Source organism: Heterocephalus glaber, unplaced genomic scaffold, assembly GCF_053883595.1.
Source record: "Heterocephalus glaber isolate CG9 unplaced genomic scaffold, H.glaber_assembly_v1.0 deba00001446, whole genome shotgun sequence".
NCBI classification, from domain to species: Eukaryota; Metazoa; Chordata; class Mammalia; order Rodentia; family Bathyergidae; genus Heterocephalus; species Heterocephalus glaber.
In genome coordinates, this window is record NW_028258298.1 from 9768765 (window position 1) to 9781252 (window position 12488).

Sequence of the window (12488 nt, forward strand, 5' to 3'; positions counted from 1 at the left end):
CGCGCCCTCGGGACAAGATGGGGAGGGAACCCGGCGCTCCCAGCGGAAGTGCTGTTGAGCCAGTTTCCGGGGCCGCTGGTGTGACGTGGCCAGCACTTGGCGCAGCAGGAAGCGGCGGCGATCGCGGCCCGAGTTCCCAGCGCCGGTCCCTGTTCTTCTCCAGCTGCCGCCATGCTCGACTTCTTCACCATATTCTCTAAAGGCGGCCTTGTGCTCTGGTGCTTCCAGGGCGTGAGCGACTCATGCACCGGGCCCGTTAACGCCTTGATTCGTTCCGTGCTGCTGCAGGTACCTCCCCAGCGGAATCAGAACTCCGGGCTCTTTTCTCCCTGACCCCGTCCATAGTTCTTCAAATAATGATCCTGCGCCTCTCTCCCATCCTCTCAGCCCACAGCAGACTGGCCCCTGACTGGTCACCGGCCTGTACTTTCTTCCGTCCTCGTCAGGCTACCCCGCAACTTTGCGACGCCCCCCACATCGGTTATGAGGGACTGTAGCCGGATTACGGGGCCTGTTGGCCTTTCCTCTTGGGATTTTCTTCCCTTCTCTGCAATTTTCTGTTTTGAGGCTGGGGGAGATTATGGATGGGAAAACACCTTTGAGAAACTAAATGGTGCCCAGCCTTTAATGGGCCTAATTGTTTATATACGACAATTTCCTTTCTGGCTCCCACGTGTGTTGCCTGTCTTCTCAGCCTTTTCCCCAACCCCACCTTGGTTTCTCTTTTTCTTCCTGTTGGGATGCTAGAGCGAAATTCCCCAACATCCTCTTGTCCTGGGGACAGTTTTGACTTTGGGAGGTTTAGTATTTACCAAAGGTAATTTGGGGGTCCAAGTGTGGTTTTTCTAGGGATAGCTCGAACCCTGAGACGCACACTTTTTTTTTCCCAGGAACGGGGAGGTAACAATTCCTTCACCCATGAGGCCCTCACACTCAAGTACAAACTGGACAACCAGTTTGAGCTGGTGTTTGTGGTAAGTGGGGGTATTTTAGAGGGACAACGGTTACATTTTTCAACATAGTCTTTAACAGTAATTAAGAGAACCCTGATTAACTGCAATGTTAAGTGCTGAAGTAACAGAAAACTGGATAGGTGGAGGGGGAAAGGCAACTTCTGGACCAGGCAGAGTGCTTGGCTTCCTCTCAGGACAGGGAAACCTGCCAGGTGGCTGAGCCTATCTCTGGAGGCCTGGGTTGAGTTGGCTTCCCTCCATTCTGGGCTGGTATGTAAGCAGATCTGTTTCCTTCTCTAAACAGGTTGGTTTTCAGAAGATCTTATCACTGACATATGTAGACAAATTGATAGATGATGTGCACCGGCTCTTTCGGGACAAGTACCGCACAGAGATCCAACAACAGAGTGCTTTAAGTCTGTTGAATGGCACTTTTGATTTCCAAAATGACTTCCTGCGGCTCCTTCGGTGAGAGGCCTTCCTTCTCCCAAATCAATTTCCATGACTTGATGAGCTCCCTTCCTGAAGGTGGTTCAAGGACAGTAAATTGGGTGTTCAAAACCACTCCAGCTTTGCTGCCTAGTTCTATCATGTCCTTTTGTTATGAGGGTCCTTTCTTTAGATTTCTATATTTTTCTCCAGAATGAGATAGAAAGATAAATCATTCTCTTCTCCCTTTAGTGAAGCAGAGGAGAGCAGTAAAATCCGTGCTCCCACTACTATGAAGAAATTTGAAGATTCTGAAAAGGCCAAGAAACCTGTGAGGTCCATGATTGAAACACGGGGGGAGAAGCCCAAGGAAAAAGCAAAGAGCAGCAAAAAAAAGGGGGCCAAGAAAGAAGGTGTGCTTGAGCTCCGTGGATATGCAGGGGCATGAAAGGTGTTACTGTGGTGATAAGGGCTGAGGTGTTCCTTCCTTTTACCATTGCTTGCCTCCCTCTCACTCATACACTCGCCACCTTCACCGTTATCCCCCGGTCTTCATCCCCAACATGTCTGGGCTGTTTGCTCTGTTTTTTTTTTCTCTTGGTACCTGGGATCAAACTCAGTTCCTTGCGCGGTGAAACCACTGAGCTGAATCCCTGGCCCGGGGCTGTTTGCTCTTAATGGAAGACTTCTAGCCATTATCTAGTTGGTTGAGATTTGGCCATTTCTTCTCCAGTGAGGTTTCTCCTAACAGGTTCTGATGGCCCTGTGGCTACCAGCAAAGCAGCCCCTGCTGAAAAGTCAAGTCTTCCAGTGGGGCCTGAGAATGGAGAACTTTCCAAAGAGGAGCTGATACGCAGGAAGAGAGAGGAGTTCATTCAGAAGCATGGGAGGGGTATGGACAAATCCAGGTGAGCATTCTTCTTCAATTCTCTCTAAAGATAGTTACCTAGCTGTGCTGGAGGCCAGCAGGCTGTTTCTAGCTCATTTTTTCCCCCTCACCATAACCCTCTGTTCCCATGACCCTTTGTAGCAAGTCCATGAAGTCAGACGTGCCAAAGGAGAAAGGCAAGAAAGCACCCCGTGTGTGGGAACTAGGTGGCTGTGCTAACAAGGAAGTCTTGGATTACAGTACTCCCACCACCAATGGAACCCCAGAGGCTGCCGTGTCGGAGGACATCAACTTGGTAAGAGGCAACAGGTGCCAGAATGAAGGTCTACAAATTAGAAAACTGGAAAGAAGTAGAGACCAGGAGGGTGATCCCTCTTTACAAAGGCGTAAATTACTTTTGGAGCTTCCCTGTCCCCAGTGTGGACAGGGTAAACCCTGGGCTCTTTGCCCTCAGAGCTTGTAGTTTCTGACCTCATCTTCTTTCCCCCACATCTTCCAGATTCGAGGGACTGGGCCTGGGGGGCAGCTTCAGGATCTGGATTGCAGCAGCTCAGATGATGAAGGGGCTGCCCCAAACTCTGCCAAACCTAGGTAGGATTTGAGATGGGGTGGTGTGTACAACTGTGGATGTGACAGGCCCTGACTCCTGCCTGTGGCTTACATGTGCTTGTGATCTTGTGCCTGCAGTGCTACCAAGAGTACTCTAGGTGGAATGTTTGGGATGCTGAAGGGCCTTGTGGGTTCCAAGAGTTTGAGTCGTGAAGATATGGAATCTGTGCTGGACAAGATGCGTGATCATCTCATTGGTAAGTTCTGAGACTAGTTTCTCAGCTGAACCATGCAATCAGTCACTACTGACACACAATCTCACACCAGTTCCCCTCTCTTCTCAGCTAAGAATGTGGCTGCAGACATTGCTGTCCAGCTCTGTGAATCTGTTGCCAACAAGTTGGAAGGGAAGGTGATGGGGACATTCAGTAGTAAGTATCTATAAGTCAGAATGTGCTTACCATACCAAGAGGTTAAGCACAGTCTCTGCTCTTCCTGGGTGTGTGACTTCTGGCAAATTCTTTTATAATGTGTAAGCTTGTATAACCTACTCGCGTTATTAGACTCAATGAGTTAATATTTAGAAATTGCTTAAACAGTATGGTCTAGATTCCTGGGACAGGATCCTAGCATGGTCCTAGTCCCCTTAGCTCAGAAAGGTGTCTTTGTTTTCTGAGTTACTACATGGCCCATGGCTGGCCTTCAACTCATAATTCTCCTGCCTCTGCCTCCCCAGAAGCTGGGATTACAGGCATGCACCACCATGCCTGGCAAGGTGTTGGACTTTTGAGTACATTCCTTAGGTTTCATGGCTGTGTTCCTTTTACCTCTCTTTGCAGCAGTGACTTCCACAGTCAAGCAGGCTCTGCAGGAGTCCTTGGTGCAGATTCTGCAGCCCCAGCGTCGTGTGGACATGCTCCGGGATATCATGGATGCCCAGCGTCGCCAGCGCCCTTATGTTGTCACCTTCTGTGGTGTTAATGGAGTGGGGAAGTCTACTAATCTTGCCAAGGTCAGTGTAGTTCCCCAGCCTGTCACTGACACTAGTGCACTTCATTCTCCATGTCTTGGAACCCCGAGCCTTGGTGATCGTTTTCTTTACTGTTACAGATTTCCTTCTGGCTGTTAGAGAACGGCTTCAGTGTCCTGATTGCTGCCTGTGATACATTTCGGGCTGGGGCTGTGGAGCAGCTTCGTACACACACCCGGCGGCTGAGTGCCCTGCACCCCCCAGAGAAGCATGGTGGCCGAACAATGGTGCAGCTGTTTGAGAAGGGCTATGGCAAGGATGCTGCTGGCATTGCCATGGAAGCCATTGCCTTTGGTACAGTGCACGGGAAGTGTGGGAGCTTCCTGGGACCCCTTTTCCTCTTTGGGTTCCCTTAGAAATTTCAGATAATCAGGCCCACACTACTACAAACTTAACTGCTTAGCAACAGAGAAAAATCAGGGTTCGTTACTTGCTAAGCTCTGCTTTTGGCTAATGTATATAGTTGCAGGCAAAGCTAATACCCCAACCAAAGAAACCTTATTTTGGTCACCTTCATCCTGTTGCCAGCCTTGCCCCAAGTGGTTTTGGTTTTGGTAGTAGCCAAGAACAGGACAGATTCTCCCCTATATCACCTTGGGACCAAACCTAGAGCCTGAGTAAGTAAACAGGTAAGTTTTCCACAGAGCTAGACTACGGCTTCTTAGGAGGCTGGCACTTGGTGCATATACGTGCTACAGTTGAGTGTTTTCGTTGACCACTCTCTCTGCAGCACGTAACCAAGGCTTTGATGTGGTGCTGGTGGACACGGCTGGCCGCATGCAGGACAATGCCCCCCTGATGACTGCCCTGGCCAAACTCATTACCGTCAATACACCTGACTTGGTGCTGTTTGTTGGGGAGGCCTTGGTAGGCAACGAAGCTGTGGACCAGCTGGTGAGGACTTAGGCCTAGTTCCCCTTTACAAATTAAAACTTTGGCAAATTAGGTGGTTCTTTTATCATCTTTTCCTTTTCCAGGTCAAGTTCAACAGAGCCCTGGCTGACCATTCTATGGCTCAAACACCTCGGCTCATTGATGGCATTGTCCTTACCAAATTTGACACCATTGATGACAAGGTAAATGTGGATGGTGAGATGAGATGAGGCTTTAAGGATCTGAAGCTGTTACTGAGGGTGTGAGTGACAAGGGGGGTTGAGTTGATTGTTGTCCCTTTTTCTCCACTTCAGGTGGGAGCTGCTATTTCTATGACGTACATCACAAGCAAACCCATCGTCTTTGTGGGCACTGGCCAGACCTACTGTGACCTACGCAGTCTCAACGCCAAGGCTGTGGTGGCTGCCCTCATGAAGGCTTAACTCTTGCCTAATACCAAATTGCCGCTTCACCCCAAAAGCCCCAGTCCCTGTATTGAGAATGTGCTTTAGGGTATATGAGCAACTTATCTTCAGTGTAGTACAAAGGCAGAGCAAGGGGAGCCCTGGGGGTGCCTAGCTCCTAATCCCACCCTTGATCAGCCCAGCCTGCATCTGCAAGGAGGGCCTAATCATGTTACAATCACTGCCCACCATCCTCCCTTTTCCCCATGAGCTTTCCTCTTCCTACTCAGGCATCCCTTTCACTCTGCCTACAGATTCATTCTCATCACAGCTTTGACCAATGGTTGGAAGACCCAACACCAGAGCTTTGCCAATTAGGATGGCCCTAGAAGCATCTGTGCCTAAGGAGCAGTTTGAAGCCCCAGCTCCATTAGGTTAAGAGACTTTGCCAGGCCAGCTCTGGGTCCTGAATGGCACCTCTCCCTAGGATGCATACCTTTCAGGTGCCAGGGTGATACCCACCTCACTGTGGCAGTGTGTGGCCTATTAATTGCTGCTAATTCTAAATCTGGTAATGACCCTTGCCCCATGGTTTCCCCAGAGCATCAGCTAGGCCAGAGTGATTTGTTACAAATGAGTGCAAGGTGAGTCCCTGCATCCCTCAGAAACGGAGGGAGCCAAGCTGCAGTGTTGCATTGCATTGGGCTTCTCAGACTTCCATCTCCTTCCTCTCAGAATCCAGATGTAAGCTTTGCATGTGCCCCTTCCTGGGAGAAAACCAGTTGCCAGGAAGGAGTTCCATTGCCTCCTCACCCTACCCTGTGCTGAGCAGGCCCTGGCTTTTTCCTCATCCCTCTCTTCTACAGTGCCTGGTAGACAAGTGCTACATTGACAAATACAAACCTCTTAAGACTTGTCCTGTAGCTTGGTATTACAGATGTGCTATTAGTGCAATAAGGTGAAGGCTGTCTGCCCAGAGAAATACATAATTTATATGAGAAAATAAATTTCATAAATAAACTGTCTCTTTGGTCTTGAAGTTATTTTATGTAGGATTCAGAACTAAAATCCTAAATCACACTAACTAGTTTTAGGGCTTATGTATGTTACGGATAACAAAGCAGGAATTGGCAATGCTCTGAGAAATCAGATGAGATTACTCCACACAACATTAAAGAACAGAACTTTTGGGGGCTGGGGATTTAGCTCAGTGGCACCATGCCTGCCTCGCAAGCACAAGGTCCTGAGTTCAATCCCCAGTACCAAAAAACCAGAACTTCTAAAATTTAAATTGAATCAGAAAAAATTACATGCTATGGTAACTCAAAGAGCCAGGGCCCTGGTGAGTAAATGAACAAGCCTTTAATACAACTCAGGTAAAATACTGTACAATGTAAAAGAGCTAGAAAACTAGAGCTTCAAGTCATGTTTTTAAAAAGTGATTAAGCTTAATTGAAAAACCAAGTGTTGAGTACAAAACTGCAACAAGAGCCCCACTGACTCATGACAGCTCTCCAAGTCCTTCATGCAGAGCTACAGTCACCATCAGTGGAGGTCACACAGTCTGCTGTGTGGACACAAGCACATCAGCCTGGGGATGGGGGTGCTGCAGTCTGGTTCCACTGTCACTTAGGTATTCTTCAGCTTTTCAGGAGGCAGAGGAGCAAGAACCAGCTGGCATGAAGAAAAAGCTGGAACACTTTCTCCCTAGTCTACCCCCAATCTTCAGCCTCTGGACAGTGCCACTTCCTGGAGCTGTGTTGGGTTCTTTCAGGTTTGCCTGTTAAACACTCCATGGTAGGGCCTTACAGCTTGGTCTAATGGTGGCCATTTCTCTAGCTCGTTCATGTACTATAGCCTTTGGAGAGAAAGAAAAGGCAGAGAGTAAGTCTCACAAAACCTTTATTCAAAGCTGCAAGATAGTCTCAAACCTTAAGAAATCAAGATTCTAGCAATTTTGTGGGAGTAATTCACAATTTTTACAAAGTTTTAGAAAAACTTTCTGCTAACATTAAGAATAGGGAATAGCACATACCTCGTATTTCATCATGCACTGCAGATGAGCCATTTAGCTGGCCTTCTCTCACCATCCCTGCTAAATACAAACTACATCAGTATCAGACATTAGCGAAAACACCATCTAAAGGGAGTTAAGGGTACGTAGTATGCCTAAGAAGGATGATATCTAGAAATGAAACAGAGGAGGTGGGAGAATGAACTAGATTAGTTTTCAGACTCATTAAATAATGGAAACTGAAGTTCCTCAGTGCACCAAGTTTACTTGTGAAGAAAACACTTTACACAGGCAAAGTGTCTGCCATCCTTAAGTAGTATTTTACCTAGTTAAATTTTATTTAATTAAGGGTGGGGAGCACCCTTTTGCTTACATGAGTAAGCAAATTCAACCAAGTAGAAGAGTGAAAAATAGACTTTGAGTAGAAAATGGGCTATGCTGTTCAATACGGGATGACCAGCCACATATGGCTAGTTTCAAATTTAATTAACAATTCTGCTCTTCTGCTACATTTCAAGGGCTTGGTTTCTGGCTCTGATAGGACAGTGACAGTAACAGGATATTTTAATCACGGAAAATTCTACTGGACAGTATTTGGACAGATAATTGTATAGGAAGAAGTAAAAAACTACACGGAAAAAATACCAGAAGTTAGTCAAAATATAAACAGACATGGCACTAAAACAGAGATTAGTATTTCCTTCTTGGAAAGCAATTCAGCAATATTTATCAACCACTGAAATGTTCATATCTTTTGACCTACTAGTTATACCGAAAACTCATCCAAAGGAAATTACTGGCAAAGCAAATCCTAGAGATGCCATGTCTCATTACAACATTTCTTGTAACAAAAAATTAGAGGCTAGGTGTGGTGGCACATGCCTGCACTCCTGGTACCTAGGAGGCTGAGGCAGAAGGATCGCTCAAGTTTGAGGCCAGCCTGGGTTACACAGTTCAAGGCCAGCCCAAACTACATAGGAAGGCCCTGTCTCAAAAAAGTGTTGGGATGTAGCTCAGAGAAAAGGCTGTGGCTTCAATTCCCAGTTTACAAAACTGTTTCTTTTGCATTTAATTTTTTTCTTTTTGAGGCAGGGTCTCACTATGTAGTTCAGGCTGGCTTTGAACTCACTTTGCAGCCCAGGCTGCCCTTGAACTTGTGACAATCCTTCTGCCTCAGCTTCCCAAGTGCTGGGATTACAGGTGTGTGCTACCATGTCCAGCTTCATTTAATCTTAACAACAACAAAAATAATAAATGTGGAATGGCACAAATTCTGTTTGTAGCTGGGTAGGCTTGCTACTGGAGTGGCTTTTCTCAAAGTTATCAGTCATGAAGGCATTGTATACTTTTAAAAATTAAGGATTTTCAGTTATCACCAGAGGAGTTAGTAATGTGAAACTTGGACAGCAGTTTCAGGTGAAAATCTTATTTCATTTAAATCTCTGTAAATATTACTGACAAACATTAAGAAGTATTTTGCTGTTCATTTTCAATCCTGAGCATTTGCTATGTGCCTGGCACTGGGGCATGTACAGTACTGTACTTACTTTTTGCACAGTGAAAATTACTTGAAATGTTCTATAGTGCCTAGTTCATATATACTTCAGAAAACTCCATGGGGAAAAGAAAAATCTCTTATAATTCACTGATCCATTGCCACATAAGTAGTTATCTGGATACAATGCCTAATGATCGGGACATTTTAGTTGCTAAGTTTTTGCCTTTATACACAAGCCAGGCTGGCCTTGAACTCATGGTGATCCTCCTGTCTCAGCCTCCCAAGTACTGGGGTTGCAGGTGTGTGCTACCATGCCTGAATGAACAGTTTCCTTAAGAGAAATTTATTCCAGGATAAATTATATTGCTGGGATTTCTGGGTCAAAGCTTTTTAGATTTTTGATACACACTCTTAAACTTATCTTCATAAAAGATCCTTCATCCCAGCAATGATTTTACCCGTCACAGACACACAAAACGCTGAAGGGATGAGACTCTCTGCTGCCCCTCTGTTTGTCACCAAATGCATCTCACCTAATTTACCCCTTGTGGAGATCTCACAGGTCAGTCTCTTGAAATACTCTGGAAGATCAGCATAGTCATTTCCATAGGAGATAACCTTAATCCCCTTGTCCAGCATGTTTTCTCGAAGCTTTTTGAACTCATCTACATCTCCTCTTCGAACCAGCATGAAATGTTCTAAGTCAGACTTATGCTTGACAGCCTCCAGGAAGAGGGCCTGGAAAGTGGTGTCGTCCACAGTCCAGCCACAACCCAGGAAAAGAAATGACTTGTTTTCATAGAGTTTCTGAATCTCTCTCTTGAAGGAAAAGAAACAACAAATTCAGGAACCCAAGGACAGATACAAGGCATGGCTGAAACAAAAAAACAACAGTTCACAACTGTCCCATTCAACAGATTATGAAGACAAATTAACCAAGGTTGAAGAGGTAGATACACTCTGTGTAGGCTTTTTCCAAGTAGGCTGATCTCCTGCTTATTATTTTTACCTAGATAAAATGTATCTACTTTTTATGCATTCTTCTTCAGCCTCTGAAATCAGAGTTCCACAGGATTGGCATTGTTCTAGTGGTCTAGTAGTTTATTTTTTTTAGATCTGTGTGTCCAGAGGTCTTTAGGCATTGAGTGGGTCTTCAATATTATCTTCCTCTTTTCACTTTCTGAGCCACATTGGGGTTTTTTTTTTGCCTTACAAACTGAACCACAGACCATCACAAAAGATAATTTCATCACAAGATGTGCTCAAAGGAAGTCTGATTACTTAGAACATCAACATGTAAATGTGTAAATGCTATATGTACATATATACATACACACTAATCTAAAAAAGAAATTATTATGTTGAAGGGAACATTCACTGTCAGTGGTGAAGATGATTACAGCAGATGTCAGGAAAGAATGAGACTTATAAGACTTATGCTGTAGAAAACATCAAATTTCTTGGTCTTTCTTTGGGTGTACCCTGTAAACATGATAGCATTCTATGTGACACAATCTTGACAATAACCAGCACTGAGTCGGGGGCCAGTGAATTTCTCCACATATCACTGGCCAGGAAGTGCTTCTGGTTTAAACATGTACATGTGAATAATTTTATCAATTATTTATTGACACAGGGTCTCCCTATGTAGTCCAAGCTGGCCTTCAACTCACTATGCACCCAGGTCGGCCTCAAACTCTTGGCGATCCTTCTGCTGTGGCCTCTCAAGTGCTGGAATTACAGGTTGTGCCACCGCAACTGGCTAGAATAATTCTAAAACTTGTATCTCAAAAGATCAACAAATACAAAGGAAAAAAAACCTTGATTTTATCACCCAAGTCATTTCTCCTCATGTTTTCCATTGAGCAGTAAGTGTAAATAAATGTAGTCAATTCAATCTAAGCCACTGCCACATACACAATTCTCTTTAGAATGTATGCTCCAGTGTGGTCAGTTTGTAAAAGGTACCTAATTTATTTCTGGCACAGAATCATTAACAAATCAAACAATGATGTGTTCTCTGTGTGGGAAGATGATGTCAATACCTGCTGGTTGCTCACCAGGTACACACAAAACCCAGGCTTGACCCCTGGAGGGAAGCTCTGCATCTCCTAGGATGCCATGCATACTCACAAGCTAAGAGGCATAGGAAGGAAGTAGGACCTTCCCGTTTTTGATTAATGAAAAGGAAATGCTCCCTCTTTAATACCTATGGGATATTTAGAGACCTTCAGGAAGGAGTTCCCAAACCCAGCAAGATCAGCACCACTCACCATAACTTCAGTGTTCCTGAGGACGTTCTGATATCCAGCTGGATGAAGGACAATGCCACTAGGGTTGGTGTAGACCCCATGGATATGTAACACGCTCAGGTTCCGCTTCTCCTGAGCCCACTCCAGGACCTGCATGACACACACACAGCTCGACCAGGCTAGCAGGGTGAGTACCTGCTCAAAGGTCACAATAGGCAAGAGGCTGTTTTGAGGACCAGACTTCCAACATAACTCTTCAGCTTCATGATATCACAGCAAGAATGCAAAACCTGATGTGGTTTTTATGTTTCCATTTCAGGTATGACTGTCAGGAATGACGGCAGGAAGCCTGGTGATTTCTCTTTGAAAGTAACAATCAGAAATTAGAATCTGTCATCAACTGAAGAAACAATGGTGGCCTCTTCTGATGGTAACAAACATGAGAGGTATGGATGACTGCTTCAGTGACGGCCCAAGAAATCATGCCTCCCTGTATCAGAGTCACAGGGACTCCATGCTGGCCACATGGCTTGCCTTTGCCAGTGGGGCATTAGCAAACACAACATAGGCAAAAGCCTGAAAAGTGTTGGCATGAGTCCTATTTCACTCTTTGCTGCTTTTGAACCCTGCTGCCCTGGGAAGAAGCCAAGCTAGAAACACAAAGCTCAGCCAGTTGCCTATGTCTATGTAGGGTAGAAGCAAGGCCATCTCATACACCATGGAGGCCTGGCCTGGCTACCAGACAACTGCAGCTCCGTCTCAGGGGGCTTTCTTATGTGGCAACAGAAACGTGTAAGAAGGATCAGTTACCCCTGAGGAATCTAAAAGGCTGCCCATAAAGAACCACCATTCAGAAGACAGTGGTTACAGCAGCTACCTGGATTTCAGGGCTCCATTTCTTCAAGGATTCTTTACTCTTCTATTGCTTGGGAGAAATAGGGTATGGAATAGAAAAAAGTCAACAGGTACAAAGATTTAGGGTTTGAGTTTCTCTAGGCCTCATTCTGACTTCTAGTGAATGCCTTTAACCATCAGACTTTTCCCATCCAACTCTGAACCAGGCCTGATCCAGCTTAGCTTCTGAGAGCAGAGGCGATCATGTGCATTCATGGTGGCATGCTATAAACTAAACATTACACTTCTATAATGGCCCTGGTGTGGGCTAAAAAATATAAAGCAGATATGGAAGCTCAAGGAAGAAATGAGAAGGAAAATGCCAAGACTTACAGGGGTCTTCAATTTTGAAAAGCCCCCCACCTTTTTTTGCAAAGGCCCTTATGTTTCTGATGCCCACGAATAATTGGCTATGATCCTTGAAGACTGAATCAGAAATGGCATGGAAACTGTTCTGGCTACTATTTTTGAATTTCATACAATCACTGAGAAATATTTACTGAGTCCCTGCTAAGTATCAAGTACTCTCTGACAGATGAAAGAAAGGCTAAAATGCCTGTAAGAATGGTTTCTCGGGGGAAGGGATACTTCAGTTGAGACTTACAGGCAAAAAAGAAGCCTGGCTGTACACAGCCTGAGGGAAGAGGAGCAAAGCACTGCTGCCAGAGAAAGCCAGTTTTGACAGCACCACTTTTCTAAATTT

The 12488-nt window shown here is 45.3% G+C and overlaps 2 protein-coding genes across 12 annotated transcripts in view; one reads left to right on the plus strand and one right to left on the minus strand.

The window, feature by feature from the left end:
• The first annotated feature begins 59 nt into the window (after positions 1–59).
• On the plus strand, positions 60–6152 carry Srpra (SRP receptor subunit alpha). Of its 2 annotated transcripts, none has more exons than XM_013078841.3 (14): positions 60–288; positions 891–974; positions 1258–1421; positions 1635–1795; positions 2116–2290; positions 2413–2566; positions 2771–2862; positions 2959–3077; positions 3165–3251; positions 3660–3832; positions 3931–4144; positions 4581–4744; positions 4828–4926; positions 5038–6152. In XM_013078841.3, exons 1-14 carry the CDS (start codon positions 172–174, stop codon positions 5164–5166), a joined length of 1932 nt encoding a protein of 643 aa, XP_012934295.1. In that variant the 5' UTR covers positions 60–171; the 3' UTR covers positions 5167–6152. The 2 variants fall into 2 exon arrangements, with proteins under 2 accessions (XP_012934295.1, XP_004862650.1); XM_004862593.4 differs by having other exon boundaries at positions 2134–2290.
• Positions 6153–6470: 318 nt separating this feature from the next.
• Siral1 (SIR2 antiphage like 1) overlaps positions 6471–12488 on the minus strand; it is a 49869-nt gene continuing 43851 nt past the window's right edge. For 4 of the 10 annotated variants that reach the window (XM_004862589.2, XM_021242816.2, XM_087214306.1 and 1 more), the window contains exons 5-8: positions 10913–11086; positions 9173–9458; positions 7163–7222; positions 6471–6985 (exon numbers count right to left, since the gene is read on the minus strand). In XM_004862589.2, the coding sequence (XP_004862646.1) occupies positions 6972–6985; positions 7163–7222; positions 9173–9458; positions 10913–11086 (534 nt within the window). In that variant the 3' untranslated portion in view covers positions 6471–6971. Of the gene's footprint in view, positions 6986–7162; positions 7234–9172; positions 9459–10912; positions 11087–12488 lie in introns of all 10 variants that reach the window. The other 6 variants (XM_021242815.2, XM_087214307.1, XM_004862592.2 and 3 more) reach the window with 4 other exon arrangements.

Excerpts from the sequence above, each read along its gene's own strand:
- Srpra (XM_013078841.3), top strand. The coding sequence starts at position 172 with ATGCTCGACTTCTTCACCATATTCTCTAAAGGCGGCCTTGTGCTCTGG. Across the intron at positions 1,422-1,634 it reads GACTTCCTGCGGCTCCTTCG|TGAAGCAGAGGAGAGCAGTA; the intron begins GTGAGAGGCCTT and ends TTCTCCCTTTAG. Across the intron at positions 2,863-2,958 it reads CCAAACTCTGCCAAACCTAG|TGCTACCAAGAGTACTCTAG; the intron begins GTAGGATTTGAG and ends TTGTGCCTGCAG.